The sequence below is a fragment of the Beta vulgaris genome, chromosome 7 (genome assembly GCF_026745355.1).
Source record: "Beta vulgaris subsp. vulgaris cultivar EL10 chromosome 7, EL10.2, whole genome shotgun sequence".
Taxonomy (NCBI): domain Eukaryota; kingdom Viridiplantae; phylum Streptophyta; class Magnoliopsida; order Caryophyllales; family Amaranthaceae; genus Beta; species Beta vulgaris.
Window position 1 is genome coordinate 52,895,794 of NC_079208.1, and position 21,287 is coordinate 52,917,080.

The 21,287-nt window shown below is 35.4% G+C and overlaps 3 protein-coding genes across 3 annotated transcripts; 2 read left to right on the top strand and 1 right to left on the bottom strand.

Moving 5' to 3' along the window:
- Window positions 1–201: 201 nt before the first annotated feature.
- LOC104899741 (cation/calcium exchanger 4) lies at window positions 202–3,959 on the bottom strand. The gene has a single exon (XM_010686998.4). The coding sequence runs from the start codon at window positions 3,530–3,532 to the stop codon at window positions 1,577–1,579; it is 1,956 nt and encodes a 651-aa protein (XP_010685300.1). The 5' UTR covers window positions 3,533–3,959; the 3' UTR covers window positions 202–1,576.
- Window positions 3,960–7,181: 3,222 nt separating this feature from the next.
- On the top strand, window positions 7,182–14,475 carry LOC104899742 (aldehyde dehydrogenase family 7 member B4). Its single transcript, XM_010686999.4, has 16 exons — window positions 7,182–7,337; window positions 7,446–7,582; window positions 8,321–8,407; window positions 8,535–8,666; window positions 10,297–10,369; window positions 10,603–10,625; window positions 10,730–10,793; window positions 10,989–11,034; window positions 11,529–11,709; window positions 12,253–12,429; window positions 12,519–12,683; window positions 13,158–13,298; window positions 13,448–13,545; window positions 13,675–13,824; window positions 14,168–14,238; window positions 14,313–14,475. The coding sequence occupies exons 2-15, from the start codon at window positions 7,448–7,450 to the stop codon at window positions 14,220–14,222; spliced, it is 1,527 nt and encodes a 508-aa protein (XP_010685301.1). The 5' UTR covers window positions 7,182–7,337; window positions 7,446–7,447; the 3' UTR covers window positions 14,223–14,238; window positions 14,313–14,475.
- Window positions 14,476–17,175: 2,700 nt separating this feature from the next.
- LOC104899743 (RING-box protein 1a) lies at window positions 17,176–19,914 on the top strand. Its single transcript, XM_010687000.4, has 5 exons — window positions 17,176–17,403; window positions 17,510–17,560; window positions 17,660–17,719; window positions 19,388–19,459; window positions 19,570–19,914. Exons 1-5 carry the CDS (start codon window positions 17,283–17,285, stop codon window positions 19,605–19,607), a joined length of 342 nt encoding a protein of 113 aa, XP_010685302.1. The 5' UTR covers window positions 17,176–17,282; the 3' UTR covers window positions 19,608–19,914.
- The last annotated feature ends 1,373 nt before the right edge of the window (window positions 19,915–21,287 follow it).

Here is a 21,287-nt window from a genome sequence, read left to right on the forward strand (position 1 = left end):
ACATAAAGATTGCCTTCTGTGAAAGATACAACAAAAGTTGCATATACATAAAAGAATCATTAGCAATGAGCTCTCAAGGAGTATGGAAATCAATTTCACAAGTGCATATATCAGATCCTCTGCAGCTAATCTGGTGTAGCTAAAAGGAGAGTACAAAGAGATTGCTCTGGAATCGGCAATAAAGATAAATTGACTGTTGAATCAGTAAAATGAATGCCTTCAAAATTAAATTTTTGCATCAGGAAAATGAACAGCTAGTACAGATAAACTCGCTCGAAAGCTCTATCTTGGCTTATAGAAGCTTTATCAGCTTTGTATCTAGTATTACCATTATAAACATATTGTTTCAGCTAGCCATTTTTTTTTTTCTGGGAAGAGAATGCTAGCTTCGTTGAATATGACAAGGTATTATTACAAGAAAGTGAAAAGGCGAAGATGACAAAGCTGAAAATTGGCCAATGCCACCACCAGTTGTGGAACTTGCCAAAGCAAAAACAAATTAAGGATGGAGTCAACAAAATCCAGATGGGAGCAAAGACTGGCATAATAGTATAGCTAAGGTGCACTAATAGCACCTCTCTGTTACACTTCAATATCTACAGAAGCAGCCAACAATCAGATCTTAACACATTCAACCTGCTTCTCTAGCCGTCTGCTTCCGAGTTACAGGCTTGTAGCGCATGATTGTGTCAATTAGTACAATAAGCCCGAGGGTTCCTCGTGTAAAAGTCAATGACACTGGCACGAATTTAGCAACCACCAGTTTCTTGCAGCTCGTTCAGTATCACTGTCCCTAATCAGTATTTCCTGGTTTGATTTTTCAAAGATCACATGATATAGGTAGTATAATGAACATATAATTAGCCATATTTATATTTTATACTACTTGTGATGATTTTTGAAACTGACAGCAATACTTTTTTTAAAAATAAAAAAGAAACAGAGGATAAAAACTGAAAATTACTTTGCCAGTTTCCATATTTCTGTTTTTAGTTTTGGGAAACAAATAAAAACTAAAAACAAATGGCGAAAACAAAGTAGACCCTTAACTGCTATGTTTAAGCATCGAAAAGTCGCAGCTTTATCAAACATAAATTACGAGTGAGAACTTGACATATATAGCAGATGCCAGAACAATCTCAGAAAACAATAAGCACCGTCAAAACAGAACTATTTATCCTATGCTAACATGAACCAACACAAAAGGGGGTTTCATTTGCCATATTGAATTCTGATTGAGAGGACAGTTAAATAATGGAGCAGATAAGCATCTATAAGTGTTACAAGGAGGAGACAGAGACCATTTCCATGGCAAAACTTCCCCAAATTTGATCAAAACAAGGTTATCTTCCTAAGATGTATATTGTAGGATTACACGCTGAGTCGCTGATATTAGATACAACAATGGGGTTGTAATGTACAAGAATACTTCGCAGCTAATTAGTGTCCGGAACATCAGAGGGATTAAACAAAGAGTCCAGAAGCTCATACCTTCAAGATGGTAAACATGTCACATCACATTCATCTCCCAGGCTTCTCTGGTTACCAGCAATAAATGAAATGCAAAATCTTTTTCTTACTGTAGACCACCCATGCTCATGGAACCGGCAATCCTAAATGACAGAAATATCAGGTACAGTGTTATAAGACCGATCCCCAACACCTTACTGGGTCGCATGTCTTTCTTAAGTAGCATAACAATCGCCCAGATAAGCCCTGTTAACAGAAAGCCAATAGTGTAGAACAAGCTGCTGTCCTTAGGAACTATATACGAAGCAGGCCTAGCTGACCAGGCGCCGAGCAGGAACGAAATCCCCAGTCCGATCAGCGTGTTAAACATGGGACCGGCATAGCACCCGGACAAGGCGATCTGAACACCATCTCCACCATTCAATGCCAATGCAACATCTGAGACTAGATCCCCCATAGAGTTCCCCCATGCCAAAACAGTCAATCCAAGAATCGATGGGTTGATTCCCAAAATAATGCCTAGCGCTACCAAGAGACCAACAAGTTCACTTGCAATCATGTAGAACCACACGATACTCATAAAGAAACCTCCAAGAACCCATGGTAGCAAGAAACCCTGAGGTGGATGATCAGGTGTGGTGTAACGGTATGCAAGTACTCCAAGCATGCAGCTCGCTGCAAGACCAATGACATAGGCAAAATCTTTGCCAAGAGAACCAGGATCCTCAAGAGTGCTCCATAGAAGCACAATGAGAACAGGAGATAATGAAGCACTGGCAACAGCATACGGCTTCGACCATGTTTCCTCCTCCACCATTGGGATGGTTAACCGTCTTGGAACGGATAAAGGAAGCTCCAGGAATGAGAACAGCTTGAGGCAGGAGAAAAAAGAATTTTCACCTTCCCTACGTTCATCATTCCATCCCCAAGGGGCCCTTTCATCATCCAATTTCGTAGACTGGTGTGAGTAAATCGCAACATTTGAAGCCCACATCCACTGTGGCAAGGAAGGATGGAGATGAGGAGCATCAGTCTCACTCTCAAAGTCAAGCAGTGGATTGTACATAGCATCATCCTCTAAACCTCCTTGAGAGAAGACACTTCCTATCACAGGGAGCATTGGCGTTACCGTATCTAAATTCAATCTTTGTGCTTCTTTGCGCAACACCTCATTAGCAGCAACAGCAGATGCATAGAGTACATATATCATCAAGAAGGCAATGGCTGCGCCAACAGTTATCCTTCCAACAAACAAAATCAACAACAATGACAGGATAGTAATGAGGAAGAAGCTAAGATCCCTAATAAAGCATCTCCGATCAATTTGAACCCGCTTATTAGCCACCAATAAAGAAACAGTACCAACGACAACACAAGTCACAAAAACCGCTCCACCCAACACACTGTTCAAGCCAACCTCACCAGCACCAGTGCCTACAAACGCCGCAATGCTAGCAAACACATCAGGAGCTCCATTCCCAAGGGGGAGGAGGGTGACGCCAGCAACAGTTGGAGGCAGTTTCAATATACTCGAGAGCTTTTCCAGCGAGCAACAAAAGTAATCCGCGGCAGTATTACCCAGAAGGTAAAACAATGCCGCAAGCCAAACCCCTAAAACCGCGTAACCCAATACCCCTACTCTTCGACAACTGCAGTAGAAAAACTGCAAGTAATCAAAGAACCCGCCAGTCGAACACTCAGGATGTGCCCTCAAATAATCACAATGGGTATCAAAACCCACATGATTCTTTAACCCAACACAAAATACAGCATTTTCTCCACTCAAAGCATTATCAGAAACAGACCCATTAACAAAATGTGTTGAATTGTCACTGATTTCAGCTGTTTTACGGCGAATTATTTCAACATGGACCGACCCATCACCAGAATTAACACGAAAAGGAAACCGATGATCAGTCACAGAAGATTTCCTAAGTAAAGGATTTCTAAGAACATCTTCTCTATTGAAGAAAAACAAAAAAAGGATCACAGCACATAATCCATTAAAAACCCCTCGAAATTGGGATTTTCTCCTGCGATTGAAGATACTCGATTGTTCCATTTCATTGAGCTAGGGTTTCAATTTGAGGCAATTGAAACCCTAAATTTTCAAATGTGCAAAATTTCGGACAGAGTTATAGATGAATTTGATTGAAGAAAGTTAAATTTTACTAATTCTTGGCAATAATCGAGAGGACAGAAAAATCACTTCAAAGAATTTGGTTTACCTGATATATACTTTTCGTGTGTAATACAAACTTAATTGCTCGGACATCGAAATAATTGAAAGAAAATCGTTGTGTTTCTGCAGATCTTTGTCTTTCTCTCTTAAGTTTAGATTAGGGTGTATTAACAAAATTTGGATTGTTCGATATTGCCACGCTTTGAAAATTCCTCGAAATTCTGGGTTGGTTTGAGTTGTTAGAGGAGAAACTGTGAGAGAGCGGGTAACGTGGAAAACATGAATATGAAATGGTTGTATACTTGTATTTGTCTAAAGTCTAAAGCTGTATTTGTCTCTTTGTTCATGGGAAGCCCAAGTAAAAGGTTAAAAAAAAAACCATGGGTTAATCGCAAATTAGATCCCGCAAGAATCCAATTGGTGTTCAGAACAATCAACGACCACATTATAATCGAGAAAAAATAAGCAAAGGAAGTTTTTGACATGAAATGAACGGGATTTTTGGGTATTTAAATTTGGAAATAGAATGGGAAGTATTATTTTCTCTCTTATTATTTATTAAAATGTATATTTAGTCTTAGTTGTTAAATATTGAATTTCAAGTAAAAAGAACATATGTTTAGGGCTGATTCTTATAGTGTTAAATTGTAATAGGTTTAATCTTGATTTAAACATTGTTTCTTATGCCAATGAACATTTTTGAGCACTTAAAAAGAACATTAAATTTGGTTCTATTATCGAAAATCAAATGTCAACAAAGCAGAGCAAAACAAAAGAAAATTGATTTTATTAGAATGTACATTTTTTGTCTTACTTTTTGAACATTGTGTCTTAAGTAAAAGAACATTTTGTTGTAGCATTGAATTTTATAATGCTAAATTATAAGTGCACATTTGTAGTTTCAAACATTGTGCTACGTAAAAGAACATTGCGTATTATATTAAAAAAATATTTTAGAGTTGATTCTCCTTATTAAAAAACAAAGTTTTTTTTTAACTTGAAATTCATTTTATTGAACCACGTGTTCATGTTTGCATTAGTTTTCAATCCACATGCACGAATTTTTGTTATTATTTTTCTACATTTTGATCTTTGTGCAGGATTCTCTTGGTGCCTCCACGTGCACCATCTACTAATTGTGTGTTAATGAAGAACTTTAATCAATGAACTTTGACAGATATTGCAACTAACAGAAATCAAAGTGTAGCTTATTATGGATAATACATTCAGGTGTAACTGTAACTCTAATGGTAAAGTAGGGTCATCTATTTTGTCAATCTCAAGCTATAACAAATAAGCACCACCTACTTGTCGTTATAACTTATTTTATATGATTTATTTTTACACTGGCTCAACTATAATTTTACATACAACATTGTAACCTACTGAAACATTCATAGCTCTTATGCTTTGACTATTACACTTAATAAAATTATAATAATAAAAACACATGCATGAATTTGTATGTATGGGTAGGAACTCCATGATCAACACCCAAGCAAGAATATGTGACTTAACTCTTGGATGCGTAACTTGCAAAACTCATAGTGTGTTCAACGGTTGAACTCTCAAGAATCCATGAGGAGAGAGTGTTAAAGAATAATAAACAATAAAGAGAGAGAAAAACTAGGAGAGAATGTGTTAAACGGTACATCCCAATGAACAGTTTAACATCTCCTTTTCTTTTAAAATTTGATTTGGTTGTGAGAAGTGGCAGTTGCTTATTGGTTTATGGGAAATGTGATGTTTTCATCCAATGGTTGTAAATATTATATGTGGACGGCTGATATTTGAACAATTATTCATGTTTTTTTTTATCGTTATTTATAAATAATGGTCATATTTAATAAATAAAAATTAAATTATAAAAAAAATTTGCCAACATCTGTATTTTTTTCATTCTCTATAAATAGATCCCAATACAATACACATAAAAAAATAAATAAAAACATAATAGTTCATCATTATTGTATTTTTATTACCAAAAATGATAAATATGGTGAAGAATTGGAATGAATCAAATTAATAAGGAGAGAGAAAATATAGTGAGGTATGGTAAATAGTAGGAGAGAGAATTTGATGGCTCCAAAAGTTGATTTAACCATCGAGAGTAAGAAAATAAAGGTTTTTAAGTAGATTGAGTATGAGTGATGAGGTTTTTGATAAACCCCTTAAAGGGTCCAACTATTGAAGATACTCTCAAGTAGAATACCCAACTACACATTTTATTCTTTGGGTCATGTCTCGAAAAGTAATAAGAGAATGAAGGCCCCAAGCCCACAACATAGAGTAAACAATACCACATTACCAGTTTAATTACCACCCCTTGAGTTTGGGACTTAGCTTGTAGCAAGATCATGGTGTAATTGTTTGTTATGGAAGAGGCCGAGAACCAAAACTATCTACTTCATCCGTAACAAAATAGATGTATAATTTTTCTAGATATGTTTGTAATATATTAGATGTTACACTTTCTTTTTAGGAAATACTATCTCTTTATCTGTCTCCTATCACACGGGTCTCATTTATTCTTTCTTTCTAACTCTATCCTCTTCAAAAAAAAATTGCCTAAAAAGTGTATTTTAAAAAGTGTAACATCTATTTCATTACGTAGGAAGTATAACATGACACACATTTCAATTTGTACCAGAATTTTCAACTAGGACAATCCTAACGTCCTTTGCATTTTGTGACATTGCGAGATTATTACTCTCTATCCCTAGGCAAAGTCACTTTTTTGTATTCAACATCATGGTGTAGGATGATAACTAACATTCCCTAATTTGGGGAATACAAAATTGATGGAGATTAAAACTTTATCCATTTTCATTAAGAAGCCTCACACAAAATGCACATTGACAAGGTAATTATTCCCGTCATCATCATATGAAAACATAGAAAAGAAGAGTAATAAGTAACCATCTACCTGAAGTATAAGATACATATTCTCTTTTAACCTAAAGAGGTTGGATCAAGCTAGACATTTTTTATTGGCAAGAAGATGTTACTAAGGAGTTGTTTGAGAAGGAAATGTTTGGCAAATGAAGTTCATACACTTAAAAGTTCAATGGAGGTGAGCTATGATATCTGCTGGATATTGTGAAACTTCGTAATCTTGCAGTATTCCCATTGATATTATATATAGTGTTCTATCAATATCTACAAGTAGAATTAAAGAGGGGAAAAGCAATAAAAAAAGAGTGAGGATGTAAAATTGTAGAATATATAAATAATAGGCCTCATTGTTCACCAATTCGTTTTTTTTTTTCAAAATCCATTGAATATAATGGATCAATCATTTGTTCTAATATTTAATTAATACAACAAATTAATTTGTCCAAAATATAGCTTATTTTCGAGAGAGTAAATATAGTTTCTTTTAGATAAGTAGGTGTATAAAACAAATTTTTAGATATAAAATAATAAAGCATCCAAAATAGTAGCTAGGATAAGGCAAAAGAACTCAATCTTATGTAAGAGCATTTTTGAACTTGTGATTATCTCAACCTAGAACTTCAATAGGACACGGCACTAGTCACTACCCCACTCCCCAGTTTAAACTTTAAACTTTAAGCAACCGATATAAAACTATATAACTCCATAAATGCTCTTCATCTTCTCTATAATAATACTTCACCTTTCCTAGTTTCATACGAAAAAACAAAAGAGGAGAAAGAGAAAAAGAGTATGCATCTTAAGTTATTTGAGTGCTTTTACTTAATTATTGATTTGCAATTTTTAATTATCTGAAATTTGTTTTCATGATCAATTAATCTATTGTTGATGCATGCAGATATGGGTTTTGGGAAGAAAGAATACCAATTTTTGGAAGAAATTGATATTAGCACTCGTAATATAGGGTGTTATGTGAGTGGAAAATGGAAGGCTAATGGTTCTGTCATCTCTACTGTCAATCCTGCTACCAATCAGGTATAACCCATGTTTTAAATTTTTTGTTAGAATTATTGAAATTATTTTATATGGTCAATTAAGGTAAAAGAAATAAACTTTTGATGAATTTATTATCTGGGTAACAATCTTGAATTACTGATTGTATGTATAATGATTGAAGTTAGTGATCAAATGCTGAATTGGGGTTTTTTCTTGATGGGGTCAATTTTTCATGAATTTCTGACCTTAATCTCTAGGTTTTTGTCTTTGTTGTATGAATCATACTTCTGTCCTCTTTTTGTAATCATGCTTAATTTCCAGGAATTGTTAATGGGATTAGGGGCATTGTTGGGAGTAATTTCTTAGAGCAATTTTCTGCCTTTTTATTGGTTTATATACTGTATATGTCTATATTATTGTGATCTTGATTAAGCTGTTGCTCTGAAAATAATTGGCCATGTTTGACTTTTGTTTACCATTATTTTCTATCTCTAGATCAGAGTGAAAATTATAATTTATAAACAAAGTATCTTGTTAGATATATATCTAGTGTCAGTATTTCACATAATTATTAGTTGCATACATTGATAGATAATGGTCGTAGTTAACGACAAACTTTGATCATGAAAGTCGAGTAGTGGAGGTGTTTTTTTTTGTCTTCATGTTGTTTGGGTGGCGGGGAGTCTGCATGATTTCGTTTGATGATTGCTGGGAAATGTTGAAAGAGATGAAAGTGTCTGATTCCGTGCTTTGTGGATCTTCTTGGTGTTGATTCAGCCAATTGCCGAAGTTGTGGAGGGTTCTCTGGAAGATTATGAGGAAGGCTTGAAAGCTTGTGCGGAAGCTTCAAAGATGTGGATGCAGGTGGTTTACACTGTCCTTTGTCTTATTTTTCTTTGTTTCTGCTTCTGTGGGATTTACGTATTGAATTTCAGCACCATATATGTTGCAATATTTTGACTTGTTCTGGACTACTTTTGTTTGTCATAAGATGCCTGCTCCAAAAAGAGGTGATATTGTTAGACAGATTGGTGATGCTTTGAGAGTTAAGCTCGAGCAGCTCGGACGGTTAGTGTCACTCGAGATGGGAAAGATACTGCCTGAAGGGATAGGAGAGGTTCAGGTATGGTACTCTACTTTCAATGTTATTCAGCTGTGGTCAAATTAATTTTCTGAAATGAATAAATAAGCCTGAGGTTATTATACATTCTTTAAGTTAAATCCAAAGGCTGTGAACGGGTGATCTTCTTGTTTCTCGTAGTGGCAATTAAACAACTTAAATTCGTCAAGGCATTCTTTCAAAAAGGAAAAAAAATTCAAGGCATGTCTAGACTACTAGCTAGCTTTTTTTCTTCCATAAATTCCAGAATAGGCTTTATACATATGCATGGCTCTCTATTTAATATTATGGTCCTACTCATGATAATTTGTACACTTCTATGAGCCGAACATTGTCTCTGAATCACAAGCCAAAAACACCCACTCTCTGTTCACATTCTGTTTTCCATGTTCTGTCTCCTTTAATGTTTTCTGCTTCTCACTTCTGAAGTGTTTTCTGCTTACATGTGCACTTTAGATGTTTCATCTCTTGTCTTGTAAGAAGAAGGTTATAATTAATTTGACTTGGAACCCAAATTCTTCTTCTTTTGTGGTTGGGGGGGGGGGGGGTGTTGTAACTTTACCATCTGGTCTAGAGACTTTATTATCAGGAATTTCGTAAAGAGCAGGCGCAAACCACCTTTGTGCTTATCAGTTAACACAAAAGAAAGAAAATTCATCCGATCAAGGTTGAGCTTAAACATCATATTTAAAACCCAACTGATTCTTATAAAACTTAATGAGAGCACACACAGTTGTCATCCGCTCTAGTAATACTCTTAATACCATAGTTCTGATGTAGTGATGCGTGGCGTTAACAATAGCACAGTACGAATTACTGACATACTAATGTCATCTCTAAGCTTAATTTTGTGAAATTTAATTCTCTGTTTAAGTATTTTTTCGTAACTGTGACTGCATTTTATATAATTTTCCATGATAATTTTTCAGCAGTTAGCTGGTAGGTCACTACTAGTAGTAAAACGTATCCGAACTTCACTTAGCTGCATGACTTGTATGGACCTTCAGTTGCATATCATATTTTCTGTAAACGCAAGTACACCACTGTTTCCAACTTCTGTTTCCAAATCTAAAGACTTTCTAGGCAAAACATATCGTACACATCCAGAAACAACTACTTTTAATAATGCCAATAAATCGAGAGGCCTCAGCCTACACATTCAGAAATTTAAAATATTTGCAAAGAATTGTTGGAGTAGCACCCATGGTGATTCTCATAGAGGATTCTTAAGGAATTGTGGGAGGAAAAAGCTAAATGTAGAAACACTTATGAGGTGCCATAGAAGATTAATTAAAATTCTGTCAATTTTAGCTCACATACACTCTATTCTCTCTTACTTACTTGACCACATAAATTAAGGTCTGTCACAAGAAGATTACTCAACTGAGCTATTCATCAAATTCTTCAGTATCGTCAAGGTTGAGGTTGGAGATAGACAACCTCAACTTATGTTCATTTTTGACATGAATATCTTAATGTTTTTACAAGTGTCGTTTTTGATATGTGGCGGATTTCCCTTTGCTACACAGTAGACAGTGTAGTTTACTAGATCTTCCGGAGGGGTGGGGACAGTAAAGACTTGGTCTTTTGCTATATACTTCTGCTAACTGTTCAACTGCTCGATCATCTGCAGGAGATTATTGATATGTGTGACTTTGCTGTGGGCTTGAGTCGACAACTAAATGGCTCAATTATTCCTTCAGAACGTAAGTCAAGAATTTATGAGCTTATTTTTCGAATAAGAGATGTGTTTTGGTAAAAACATGGAATGGAAGCCTTGTTATTAATAAGCAAGGTGCCAACTCCATGGGATTACCAACGCTGCATCTTTATCATGTTGAGAAATCTTTTATTCCGAAGTGACAGATGAAAGTTCTTAGTTCCGATTATTAATTGAGCCACATTGCCTCTATTTAACTGCGGTTACCCTCTTTGACAGGTCCTAATCATGCAATGCTGGAGGTATGTTGCACATCATTATTACTCTATTTAGATTTAGTTCTGAGCCTTTCTTTTTTTTTTAATAAAGAAAAAATTAAATTTCGAAATAATTGTTTAATGCATAGGTTTGGAATCCCCTGGGGATAGTGGGTGTAATCACAGCATTCAATTTTCCATCTGCTGTTCTCGGTGAGAGTTCTCTTTCTGGTGAAGTAGAAGAAATCTATTTTATGTCGATAGTAGCCAAAACTGTCGTCTTTCTTTATTTTATTTTTTTTAAATTTTTATCTTATGTTATGTTCTATTTTCATTCCAGAATTCATAATTGGGTATGCTTATGCTTGTAAATGTTATCTGACATTTTTGCGTTATGTGGCTGTGTAGGTTGGAATGCCTGCATTGCACTAGTCTGTGGCAACTGTGTTGTCTGGTAAGTTTTGTCATGAACATTATTTGTTGTTAAGTGCTTCTCTGGGTATAATTGATACGTTTTGGGGTGTAAATTATTTTAATTGCCATAATCGAGCATTTGTATTGCTATTGGGGTGTAAATTATTCGTTGTCCTCTAGTGACCATATTACGTCAATATTGTAAACCAGGACGTTTGGTTTTGGATTTGTTAGATTTCCTTTTTTCTTTGACAGATGATTTAAGAACTATATATTTTATACATATGTTGTAGCCTCAACGTCGTATTGCATGATTGTTTGTTAGGGAAATGTGTCAATATGTAACTTTTTTCTCTCATTCTCTCTGCCTTCTTGACGATCGTTTGCTGTAGAATATTTGGCCATGTGTGGGTAACAACTTTGGGTTTCATAGGAGTTTATTTCAATTCTCATGCTTAAACTCCAATCAGTGCCTTAGATCAGATCTAATAGAGATACTAATATACTATGCCTTTCTATATTCGTTGAATTTAGGAAAGGTGCCCCCACAACTCCTTTGGTCACTATTGCGATGACGAAGATTATAGCTGGTGTCTTAGAGAAGAATAATTTGCCAGGAGCAATTTTCACCTCCCTTTGTGGTGGGGCTGAGATTGGCCAAGCAATTGCAAATGATAAACGCATTCCACTTGTTTCATTTACAGGAAGTTCTAAGGTAGATTACCATGTCTCCAGATTTTGTGTTTCTGCTATCAGTACATGAATATCAGTTGATTGATGTTAATAAGTTTGCTCTCTTGTTGACACTTGCTGCTCAGTGTATTCTTATCCATGAATATCAGTTTTTCGTGACTTGAAATAACTTGATTGTATTGCTAACCTTGGAATTGCATGCGCTTAGATACTATCATACTAGTACTGTTGTACATTGATGCATAAAACCAACAAAAACCATTTTGGAAAGGGTTTCTCTTCACATGTACTTTGCTTAATATTTTCATAGCTTTCAAGTACCCTTAGTATGTGGGTCATTTCCTTTGGGTACAACTATTAAAAAAATGAAGTACGATATAGTTGAAGTAAGGTTTTGTTTAATATTGGCGAATTATCTCCACAAAGTCCTTTGAAATAGTGGGTTCAAAAACTTGCTGGTAATCCTTGTCGTGTTTTAAGTTTTCTGCTGAGAGAGTTTTAGGGTATTTCATACCCCACCCAGAGGAAGATGTTGACTGTTACTTCTGTTGTATGTTTATGATAGGTTGGCATGATGGTTCAACAGACTGTGAATCAAAGATTTGGAAAATGCTTGCTTGAATTAAGTGGAAATAATGCTATAATTGTCATGGATGATGCTGATATTAAGTTGGCTGCACGTTCTGTTCTCTTTGCGGCTGTTGGTACAGCTGGTCAGCGCTGTACAACTTGTCGTAGACTGGTAATCACATAACTATCATCTGAGTGACAGATTAGAATCAAGAGGCTCATTCATGGTTAATCTTACGTTCTTTCGTCCTAATTGTTTAGTTGCTTCATGAAAGCATATACGAGAAGGTACTTGAGCAATTGCTTGATGTATACAAACAAGTGAAGATAGGGGATCCACTGGAAAATGGTACCTTACTTGGGCCATTGCATACTAAAGCATCAAGAGATAACTTCGTGAAGGGAATTGAGGTCATAAAGTCTCAGGTTTGGACTCTTATAACCTTACTTTGGCTTTACCTTTTCCTGATATTTTCACAACTAGTGGCTCCAAAAACTTCTTAGTTAATGTCGTTCAAGAGTTTTGATTTAAGCACCAAAGTCTTACATGATAAACGTATCCAATAAGGGTTGCTAGAATTTTTTGCTTATTTGAGATAATGGTAAGGACCCTAACCGGACTTGAACCCTCACGGTCGTCCAGAATTTGTGGGCCAGGTGCTTGGAGTTGGGGGAAAGGTAAGGGGATCCCTACCCTCAAACAACCTCATATGGCAAGTTCGAACCCCATACCTTTAGGTCTAAGGTAACACTGTTACCAAGTGAGACAAGTCTTGGAGCTTAGCTAGATTCTTTGATCTAGGGATTTTTTCATCAAAGTTGTCAAATATCATTCTATGGTTGAGCTTCTGGTCACTTTTGGCATTTTCATCACAGTATGATTTTTTAATCTTTTTGTAGGGAGGTAAAATCCTTACTGGTGGTTCAGCTATAGAATCTGAAGGAAACTTTGTTCAGCCTACTATAGTTGAGATTTCTCCTGATGCTGATGTAGTAAAAGAAGAGTTGTTTGCTCCTGTACTTTATGTTATGAAATTCAAGGTAAATAATTCTTCTAATGTCTAAGTGTCTACATATTATTTTATGTTTTTGGTGAAAACTGTCTACATATTTCTTGTATGTTTTTTCATCTTTCCTCTCTTTTTGCATATTTTTTGCCGCTTGATTAATGCCTCCATTTGTGTCTGCAGACTCTTGAAGAAGCAATAGAAATAAACAACTCTGTTCCCCAAGGATTAAGTAGCTCTATCTTTACTCAAAGACCTGGAGCTATCTTTAAATGGATTGGGTTAGTGCATTTTCTGGTTTTCTGAGTGTAGAGTTATCAGATCTGTGGGAGGATTACGTGTCAAAAGTGCTTATATATTCTTACTTAGAGATCATGGACTTATTCAAGTAACATCTTGGCTTGCTGCAGGCCACTTGGAAGTGATTGTGGCATTGTAAATGTAAACATACCCACAAATGGTGCTGAAATTGGAGGTGCTTTTGGGGGTGAAAAGGCAACTGGAGGTGGCAGGGAAGCAGGAAGCGACTCTTGGAAGCAATACATGAGACGTGCTACATGGTACTCCTTTCTTCTCAGTTTAATCTTCCTAGGAGTATACATTGGCCTCGTGTACTTTTCTTAATTATAGAAAGCTAATATATAATATGATAATTGCACTTTGAAATGAATTTATTGAATTCCATATGATAATCTTCTTGCTTGTATATCGATGAGATTTATGGTTGAAGTTCTTAAATTCAGGCTACATAGAAGGCAAACCGAAAGAATAAAATTGGACAAATAGAGTATATCACCGATCAAGTTTTCTTGTCCTTGTTTTCTTTTTTTCCCTTGTTAATTGCTTGTTTAGTTTTTCCGTTCTCATGGAGGTGCGACTAACCTGATTTGACAATCATTGCAGTACGATTAATTATGGGAACGAATTACCGCTTGCACAGGGGATCAACTTCGGCTAAAGATCATACATCCAAGGTAAATCCTCCTCCATACACTTCTATAGCTAGGTGATTTACCTTTCTGTAAAAATCTGTTTCACTTTTTTGCAGGGCAGTAACTGTTCTCACTGCTTGAACAACAACAATGGAGGCGCTTTGCTTGCATCATATAGCGGGGGAAAAAAATCTTGATTAAGCTGATATTAATGTACCTTGATGAATCATAATTCAACTCGTTTTCCCCATAATGAAATAAAGAAATTGTTTTGGATTTTGCTCTGTGCATGGTAGCTTCTACTGATAATTTTATTGTTTCCCATAAATTCAGTAGGCTTGGACAATTGTGTGCTTGGTCAAGGGAATTTGTATTAAGGCATTATCAAGTTGGCTTAATATTGAGGATTAATCTCAACCTGAGGCCTCTTAATTGTCCATTAATAAAATATAGACCAAGGTTGTTTCGGGTTATAAGTCATAATCTCTTGCCAACTGAAATTGGCCTACCCCAATAGAAAGGCACACACTTGTACAAGTGATTAATATATATACATTTCTATTATATAAGCTAAGGATACGAGGTGGGAAGTAATGTCATTACTCCACCACCTCAACCTCACACAAATGATCAACATGCATTCAACAATACCAAATAGAAACAAAAAAAAATATTACAAATGTACCATGTAGAATTTTACCAAAACTTTGAAGGGGAATGACAATGAAATAGGAGAGCTCTATTATGATGTTTATTCAAAGCAATACCTCGAGATTGCTAACAACTTCAGTCAATGTGTTGAAGATATATATTCGATAAAGTATATTCAAATTGGTTTTTTCCCGAATTAAATTATTGTTATGTCAGATTAAGATGTATCTATTTAAAAGTGTTTACCTAGACATATATATCTTTTTTAAAGAAAAATTTCATTAATTGAAGGCCAAACGACATCTAAAATAGATATTAAAGAATAACAAGATATAATTAAACAAGGCCAAATCAATCCTTGATGGCCCTTAAAAATGTGATGTGGTACTCATCGTGGTGAGGAGTAGTACCGTTCCAAGCCAAGCAGAAGAGATCCCCCGATACATGGAAGAAAGAACAAAGCTGGTAATCAATCTGTAATCGAAGTAGCTCCTGGTGCTCCAACCCAATAGGGGATTGTTAAACATCACCCCAAATTACTTAAATTCGCCCCAACTCCTTTTTAAAAGTACTATTATACCCTTACAATTTTTTTTTGATTTTTTACTCTAACTTAACTCCTCCTTTAATTCATATTCTCTCTCATCTTCGCCATCACCATCGACGAGCACCACCGACGAACACAAAATTACGATGAACACAAAATTCCAACGAGGTAATTTTTTTTAACAAATTCCATGGGGCACAATGTGTGGCTTGGACGTTGTGTCCATGGGGGTAACGTCTGGCCTGGACGTTGTGTCCATGGACACAACTTCCAGGACAAAAGTTGTGTCCTGGAAGCTATGTCCATGGACACAACTTGTGTCCTGGAAGTTGTATCCATGGACACAACGTCCAGGCCAGATGTTGTGTCCATGGACACAACGTCCAGGCCACACGTAAGCCCCATGGAATTTATTTTTTAAAAAAATTACTACAGATCTTTCTTGTTACCATTACTACAGATACCAATGAGAATCAATTTGTGTGGGGGTGTGAGGTGGATAAAGTAGGAGAGAGAAATGGATTAAGATACATAAACAAATAAAAAGGGGTTAAAGTAGGAGAGAGAAATGGAGTAATATTGAATAATAATGAAATGGTAGACCATATGATAGGGACCTGATAAGGTAAAAAGGGAAAAAAAAAATTCAAATAAGGAATAAAGTAAAAGAGGGGAGATCTTTTTGAAACGCACTTAAAGGGAAAGAGAGAAGATCTTTAGGAAACGGAGGGAGTACCTTTTAACTTTTTAAGTTTTCTCTATGATACCCCTGTTATTTCTTACTCCTTCCGTTTCATTTTAATCTACACACTCACACTTTTCACGCATGTCAATGCAAAACTTTGAGGACATATATCTTTAGTTTTGTATTTGTAAAAATTATAAAAAGTAGATATTAATAAATTACATACTAAGACGAATCTAACAAGATCCCACATAACTATGTTTTTATTCACGTATAAATCACAAACGAGGGTCAAAGTGTAATATGTGAATAGTGTAAAATGTCAAAGTGTGTAGATTAAAATGAAAATGGAGGGAGTATTACTCACGGACGTTAATGTGAATATGTTATGGCTCGCCAAATCCGTCATTATTTGAACCCTCAAGAACTTATGTCCTATAACTCCAAACTTATAGTTTCAAATACTTTTTATCTTTTCATGGAATTTTCAATATTTCAAATTCAAAGAAACAACACCGAGCCTATCAATCGAGCTTTCATGGAAATTTTCTCTCCAAATGTTGGGAAATAAAGAAAATTAACGATCAACTTAAGGTTGACGTTAACGGATGAGTATCATAGAGATAATTTAAAGAATTAACACCAAAAAAAAAAAAAGTTGAAAGGTACTACATAGAAAAAATACATAAAGGTACACAGTAAAATTTTGAAAAATACATAGATATGTTAATAAAAAACTATTATTATTATTATTATTATTAGTGTTATTATTATTTCAATTCAATTCAATTTCAATCAATTCAGTTCAATTTCTCTCCGTTTAAAAGAACGGGATCTCACAAGTGCGAAAAACCGAAAATCAAAGCGTTGCCACGAAACAATTAGTCAAGTGGGTAGAGCGCTTCCCCTTGGCCCCTGAGGTCAGAAGTTCGATCCTTATCTCCAAGCATTATGTTGGGGTATTTCCTTAACATACTATGCATGCCTTACCAGCCAATATATTCGTGTTTCCTACCGCCTAATAGTCTTGGAAGGGTTAATCTTTGGGCTGACTTTTCTTAATAATAATAAGAAAAGCGTTGCCACGAAACAATTAGTCAATTAGGCTTGGAGAGAAATAGACTGGTTTACTTGGTTGTCTATTTCTGCTCCAATTCATCAGTCTGCTATTCTCTCTCCTCTCTAATTCCCCGAAAAATATCAATGGATACAGACGTTGTTATGGTTCCCGCCGGCGAGGGTTCGAGCACCGGTGGCCCCTCTTCCAAAAAACCCAAACGTTTTGAGATCAAAAAGTGGAACGCCGTCTCTCTTTGGGCCTGGGGTACACTCTCCTTTTCTCAACCCTAATTTGAATTTTCCCCCCTTTTAATTACCGATAATTACTACCCTTTTGTCATGTTTGATTTCGATTATTTGCTTTTCTGCAGATATTGTTGTCGACAATTGCGCAATCTGTCGTAATCATATTATGGATCTATGTGAGTAAACTTTCTAATGTTCTTTTTGGGTCTTTGAATTAGGGTTTTTCGCGGTTGATTCTTTAATTTTTGTGGGTTTTGTTTAATTTTGGGTTTTAGGTATTGAATGCCAAGCTAATCAAGCGAGCGCTACGAGTGAGGAGTGCACTGTTGCTTGGGGTATGATTTTGTTTTCTTTTAATTATTGGTTTTTATTCTTATTTTCTTGTTAATTTTGTGTGTTTTGTAGTTTATGTCTTTGCAATTTGGAATGTTCTAGCCAATTTGTGTAATTTTAATGTTGATCTTTTTCTGTAGTTTTCATTTGTCAAAGCAATTTGAAATTGAGTGTGGGAGTTTTGAAATAAATCTTGTTTTGGTTATAGACTTATGATCCCTGTTTCTGTTGTTTGATTTATTAATCTCTTTCCTATTGCTATAGATTAGTGTAGTACTTTGTGGTTTCTCTCCAATGAATTGTTGTTGAACCAAACCACAATCAAAGCAACCCAAACAGAGATAGTTTTCTATTAGAGTTTGAAATCTATGCCTTCAGTTTCGATCAAAACTCTTCTGGGTTTGAGTATACATTTGCCTTCGTTTTGGGAAGATCTTGTAATTTGCTAATTAACGTTAGAGTGATCTCTTTTCGTTGTCATATGATTCACTTGTTCACTTTGGAGCTTTTCACGGTGAGACAAGAATGAATTGTTTTTGTTCAATTTGGTTGGTGATTAGTGTTTTTAGAGGAACTTGTTCTATACAAGTGTTAATTGCTTATATCTAATGTGAGAATTGCAAACAAATTATTGTGCATTAGAGACTTTAAACTTAAGTAGAAATTTTTGATAAAATGGACCCCTGGAGATCTTAGACTTTAGAGACTTTGAACTTAAGTAGATATATATGTAAAAATGGACCTTTGTAGATGTTAGTCTTTTGGTACAAACAATTAGACCAATGACTCAGAAAGGCTCAAAAACTTTCTAATTTATTGTTTAAGTTGCTATCTCATGTATTTTGTAGGCTCTACGCTAATTCGGTTGTTGTCCTCAATGCGGTAAACTAGGGTCTTGTTGATTATATGTTGAGCTTTATGGAGAGTTAGTCTTATGTGGCCTTGTTTTAGTGTGATGTTCTAACAAATGCTGACCTTTAGTGATGCTTATCAAGTAAATTGAGTAAGAGCATCTTAGTGTCCCTTTCTTTTCTTACCGGGATTTGATTGAGATCATACTGCAATCTCCAATTCCCTGAAATGGAAATTATAAACCATATATCAAAAGATAAAGCTTCAATCTTCACATATTTCTAATTCATTGAGCAAGCGGTTGGCTCACACAACTACACAAGGGAAAGGAAGGGGAAATGATTCAAGAAAGGTATCTAATGGAATAATTTTGTTTGGTTTGAGCTGGAAATTAAGATCTTTCCTTTTTTAGTTTGGTATTGTCAGAGAGAAGCTAGCAGTTTCCTGAAGTGTGGTGATGGATTGAGATGTGAAAACCCTAAGTTGGGGATATTCAAGTCCCAAGGGGGGGGGGGGGGGGGATGGCGTGATAGCACTATGGTAGAAGTCTGAGAAAGAAAAGTGGGGAAAGGGAATATAGATATTGCTTACTGAACACTGAGTAAGGGGGTCAGGGTTTCCTTTCTTGCTTCCCCAACCAAACGCCTCCTTGGTGTTTGATGTCAAAAGTACCATGCCTCCAATCCTTTTCCTAGTGTTTTGTTGTTTGGTGAAATCATCATTCTAGACAAAGGACACAATATTTGTTACCCTGTTGCCTGCTATATCTATTATTAGTTCTTAATGCTAATTGTATTGTTTTGTAATCGGTGGTATAGGTGTTTGCAACCATGCCTTCCATTTCCACTGCATCAGCCGTTGGTTGAAAACCCGACAAGTCTGTCCATTAGGTATGTGGTGCACTAGTCTTCTGACTAGGCTTCATATACTTCCTTCTGTTTGGTATTTTAGCTCTGAAGTGCTGAGCTACCTGAAACATTTCTGTTTTTCTCTTGTGCAGATAATAGTGAGTGGGAGTTTCAGAAATATGGTCATTAGTTTCATTATGGCATCATATGGAAGCGTGATTTCCTTCAGCTCAAGCGTGGATGGTCGGTGCAGATTTTGTAATATTGGTGAAGTTTTTTTTTGCTGGTCTGTGGGAGTTTCAGAAAAAATATGGTCATTAATTTGATTGTGTGCTGAGAAATATTGCAAAATTTCGACATTGTTGTAGTGCTCTATGCATATATGGACTGATGTATGGAAACTGATCTGCTATTCCTTCATGTGGAGAAGTGAACTTGTTGATTAGCAAGAAGCTAAGGAATGCATGTTTTGTAATAGGGAAAGCTTGGTTTATTAATTGCAATTAATCTTATAAAGCAATGTCACAATCACGTTCTGACTATAAACACCATGAAGATAGCACCCTCAAACCTAATCCCTTTTGATAAATAAAACTAAATAAGAACATGTAACAAGAGATTCTTAATTTTAAAATCAATTTAATTGTAATAAATCTACAATTTGATAGTTCCAAGTTTTTCAAAAGAAGATCCTCTCTAAAGGGATGCAACATCTATTCTAATGCTAAACCTTGTCAAATAATCTATGCTTCGCACATGATTAGAATGAATGAAAAGCAAGAAATAGTCGACTCAAGTTTAGGCTATCGGTTTTTGTTGTTGATGGAAGTTTGGACTATCGATAGCTACTTGTGTTAGACTCCCAAGTGATTTGATAACAGTTATTATCTTTAATTCTTTGTTCAGGTTGCATTTTCATACCCTTCTAGCAAGTTGAGCAAAAGACAAAAAAGAAAAGCAATCCAAACGATTTAAACGACTAATTAAATAGCTAAAGCAATCCCCCTAACTATCTAAATGATTTAAGATTCACATCCAACAAACGTAATTCAACGAAAATATCACAAGTTCCGACAAAGATGGACGAGGCATGGAACAGTGGGTGGGTATGCAAAAACCAGCCAGCAAGCTCCGAACAACGGCGACCATTTAAAATATCTATCTCTATTACATAAGGGAAGGGGAGCAACGGTGTCCTCTTTTGAACTGACTATTTTACCCTCCTTCCCTTTCGAAATTACAAAAGGAATCACAATAAGAACATGGGGGTCAAACAAAGCCGCCATCGGAAATTAATTTTCAACAATCACTCAGAAATCACTTATATGATGAAACTTTACAAATCACTCATAGAATTGAGAAAATCACGTTATAAAAATCACGCAAATCACTCAAATGATCAGGAAACTTTACAAAAACTAAAAATTAACTTACAAGCAAAACTAATATACTAGGACGTCAATACATACAAAAACATTCACAAAATTCACTTACAAATCATTGTTCTCAATAACCATTCATACATACTCACAAAAATTACTCATAAACACAAATCCGAGAAAAACATAAGATTTTGACAGTGATATCACACATTCGTCCATCGGCGATTTGTGAACTTTCAAACAGGTACATAATTCTTTTAATCTTCAAAGTTATTTCACATTAGTCGACTGTTATGTAGTTGAAAAAATAGAGATAATAGCAATTAGTTGAAGAAGGCTTTTATATAATTAAACTTAAATTTGATTCATTTTCATATAAAATCAGAAAACAACATGTGTATGAAATTTGATTCATTATTTATGACACATTTAGTTCTTTTTTTAAAAACTTCCAATATAAAGTTTTTGCCCAAAACTTTTGCAAAATA

Bases quoted from the DNA above. Each gene is read 5' to 3' on its own strand.
- LOC104899741 (XM_010686998.4), bottom strand. From the start codon at position 3,532: ATGGAACAATCGAGTATCTTCAATCGCAGGAGAAAATCCCAATTTCGA.
- LOC104899742 (XM_010686999.4), top strand. From the start codon at position 7,448: ATGGGTTTTGGGAAGAAAGAATACCAATTTTTGGAAGAAATTGATATT. The intron at 11,035-11,528 runs GTAAGTTTTGTC...CGTTGAATTTAG, and splicing joins TGTGGCAACTGTGTTGTCTG to GAAAGGTGCCCCCACAACTC. The intron at 12,684-13,157 runs GTTTGGACTCTT...ATCTTTTTGTAG, and splicing joins TTGAGGTCATAAAGTCTCAG to GGAGGTAAAATCCTTACTGG.
- LOC104899743 (XM_010687000.4), top strand. From the start codon at position 17,283: ATGGATACAGACGTTGTTATGGTTCCCGCCGGCGAGGGTTCGAGCACC. The intron at 17,561-17,659 runs GTGAGTAAACTT...TTTGGGTTTTAG, and splicing joins TAATCATATTATGGATCTAT to GTATTGAATGCCAAGCTAAT. The intron at 17,720-19,387 runs GTATGATTTTGT...TCGGTGGTATAG, and splicing joins GGAGTGCACTGTTGCTTGGG to GTGTTTGCAACCATGCCTTC.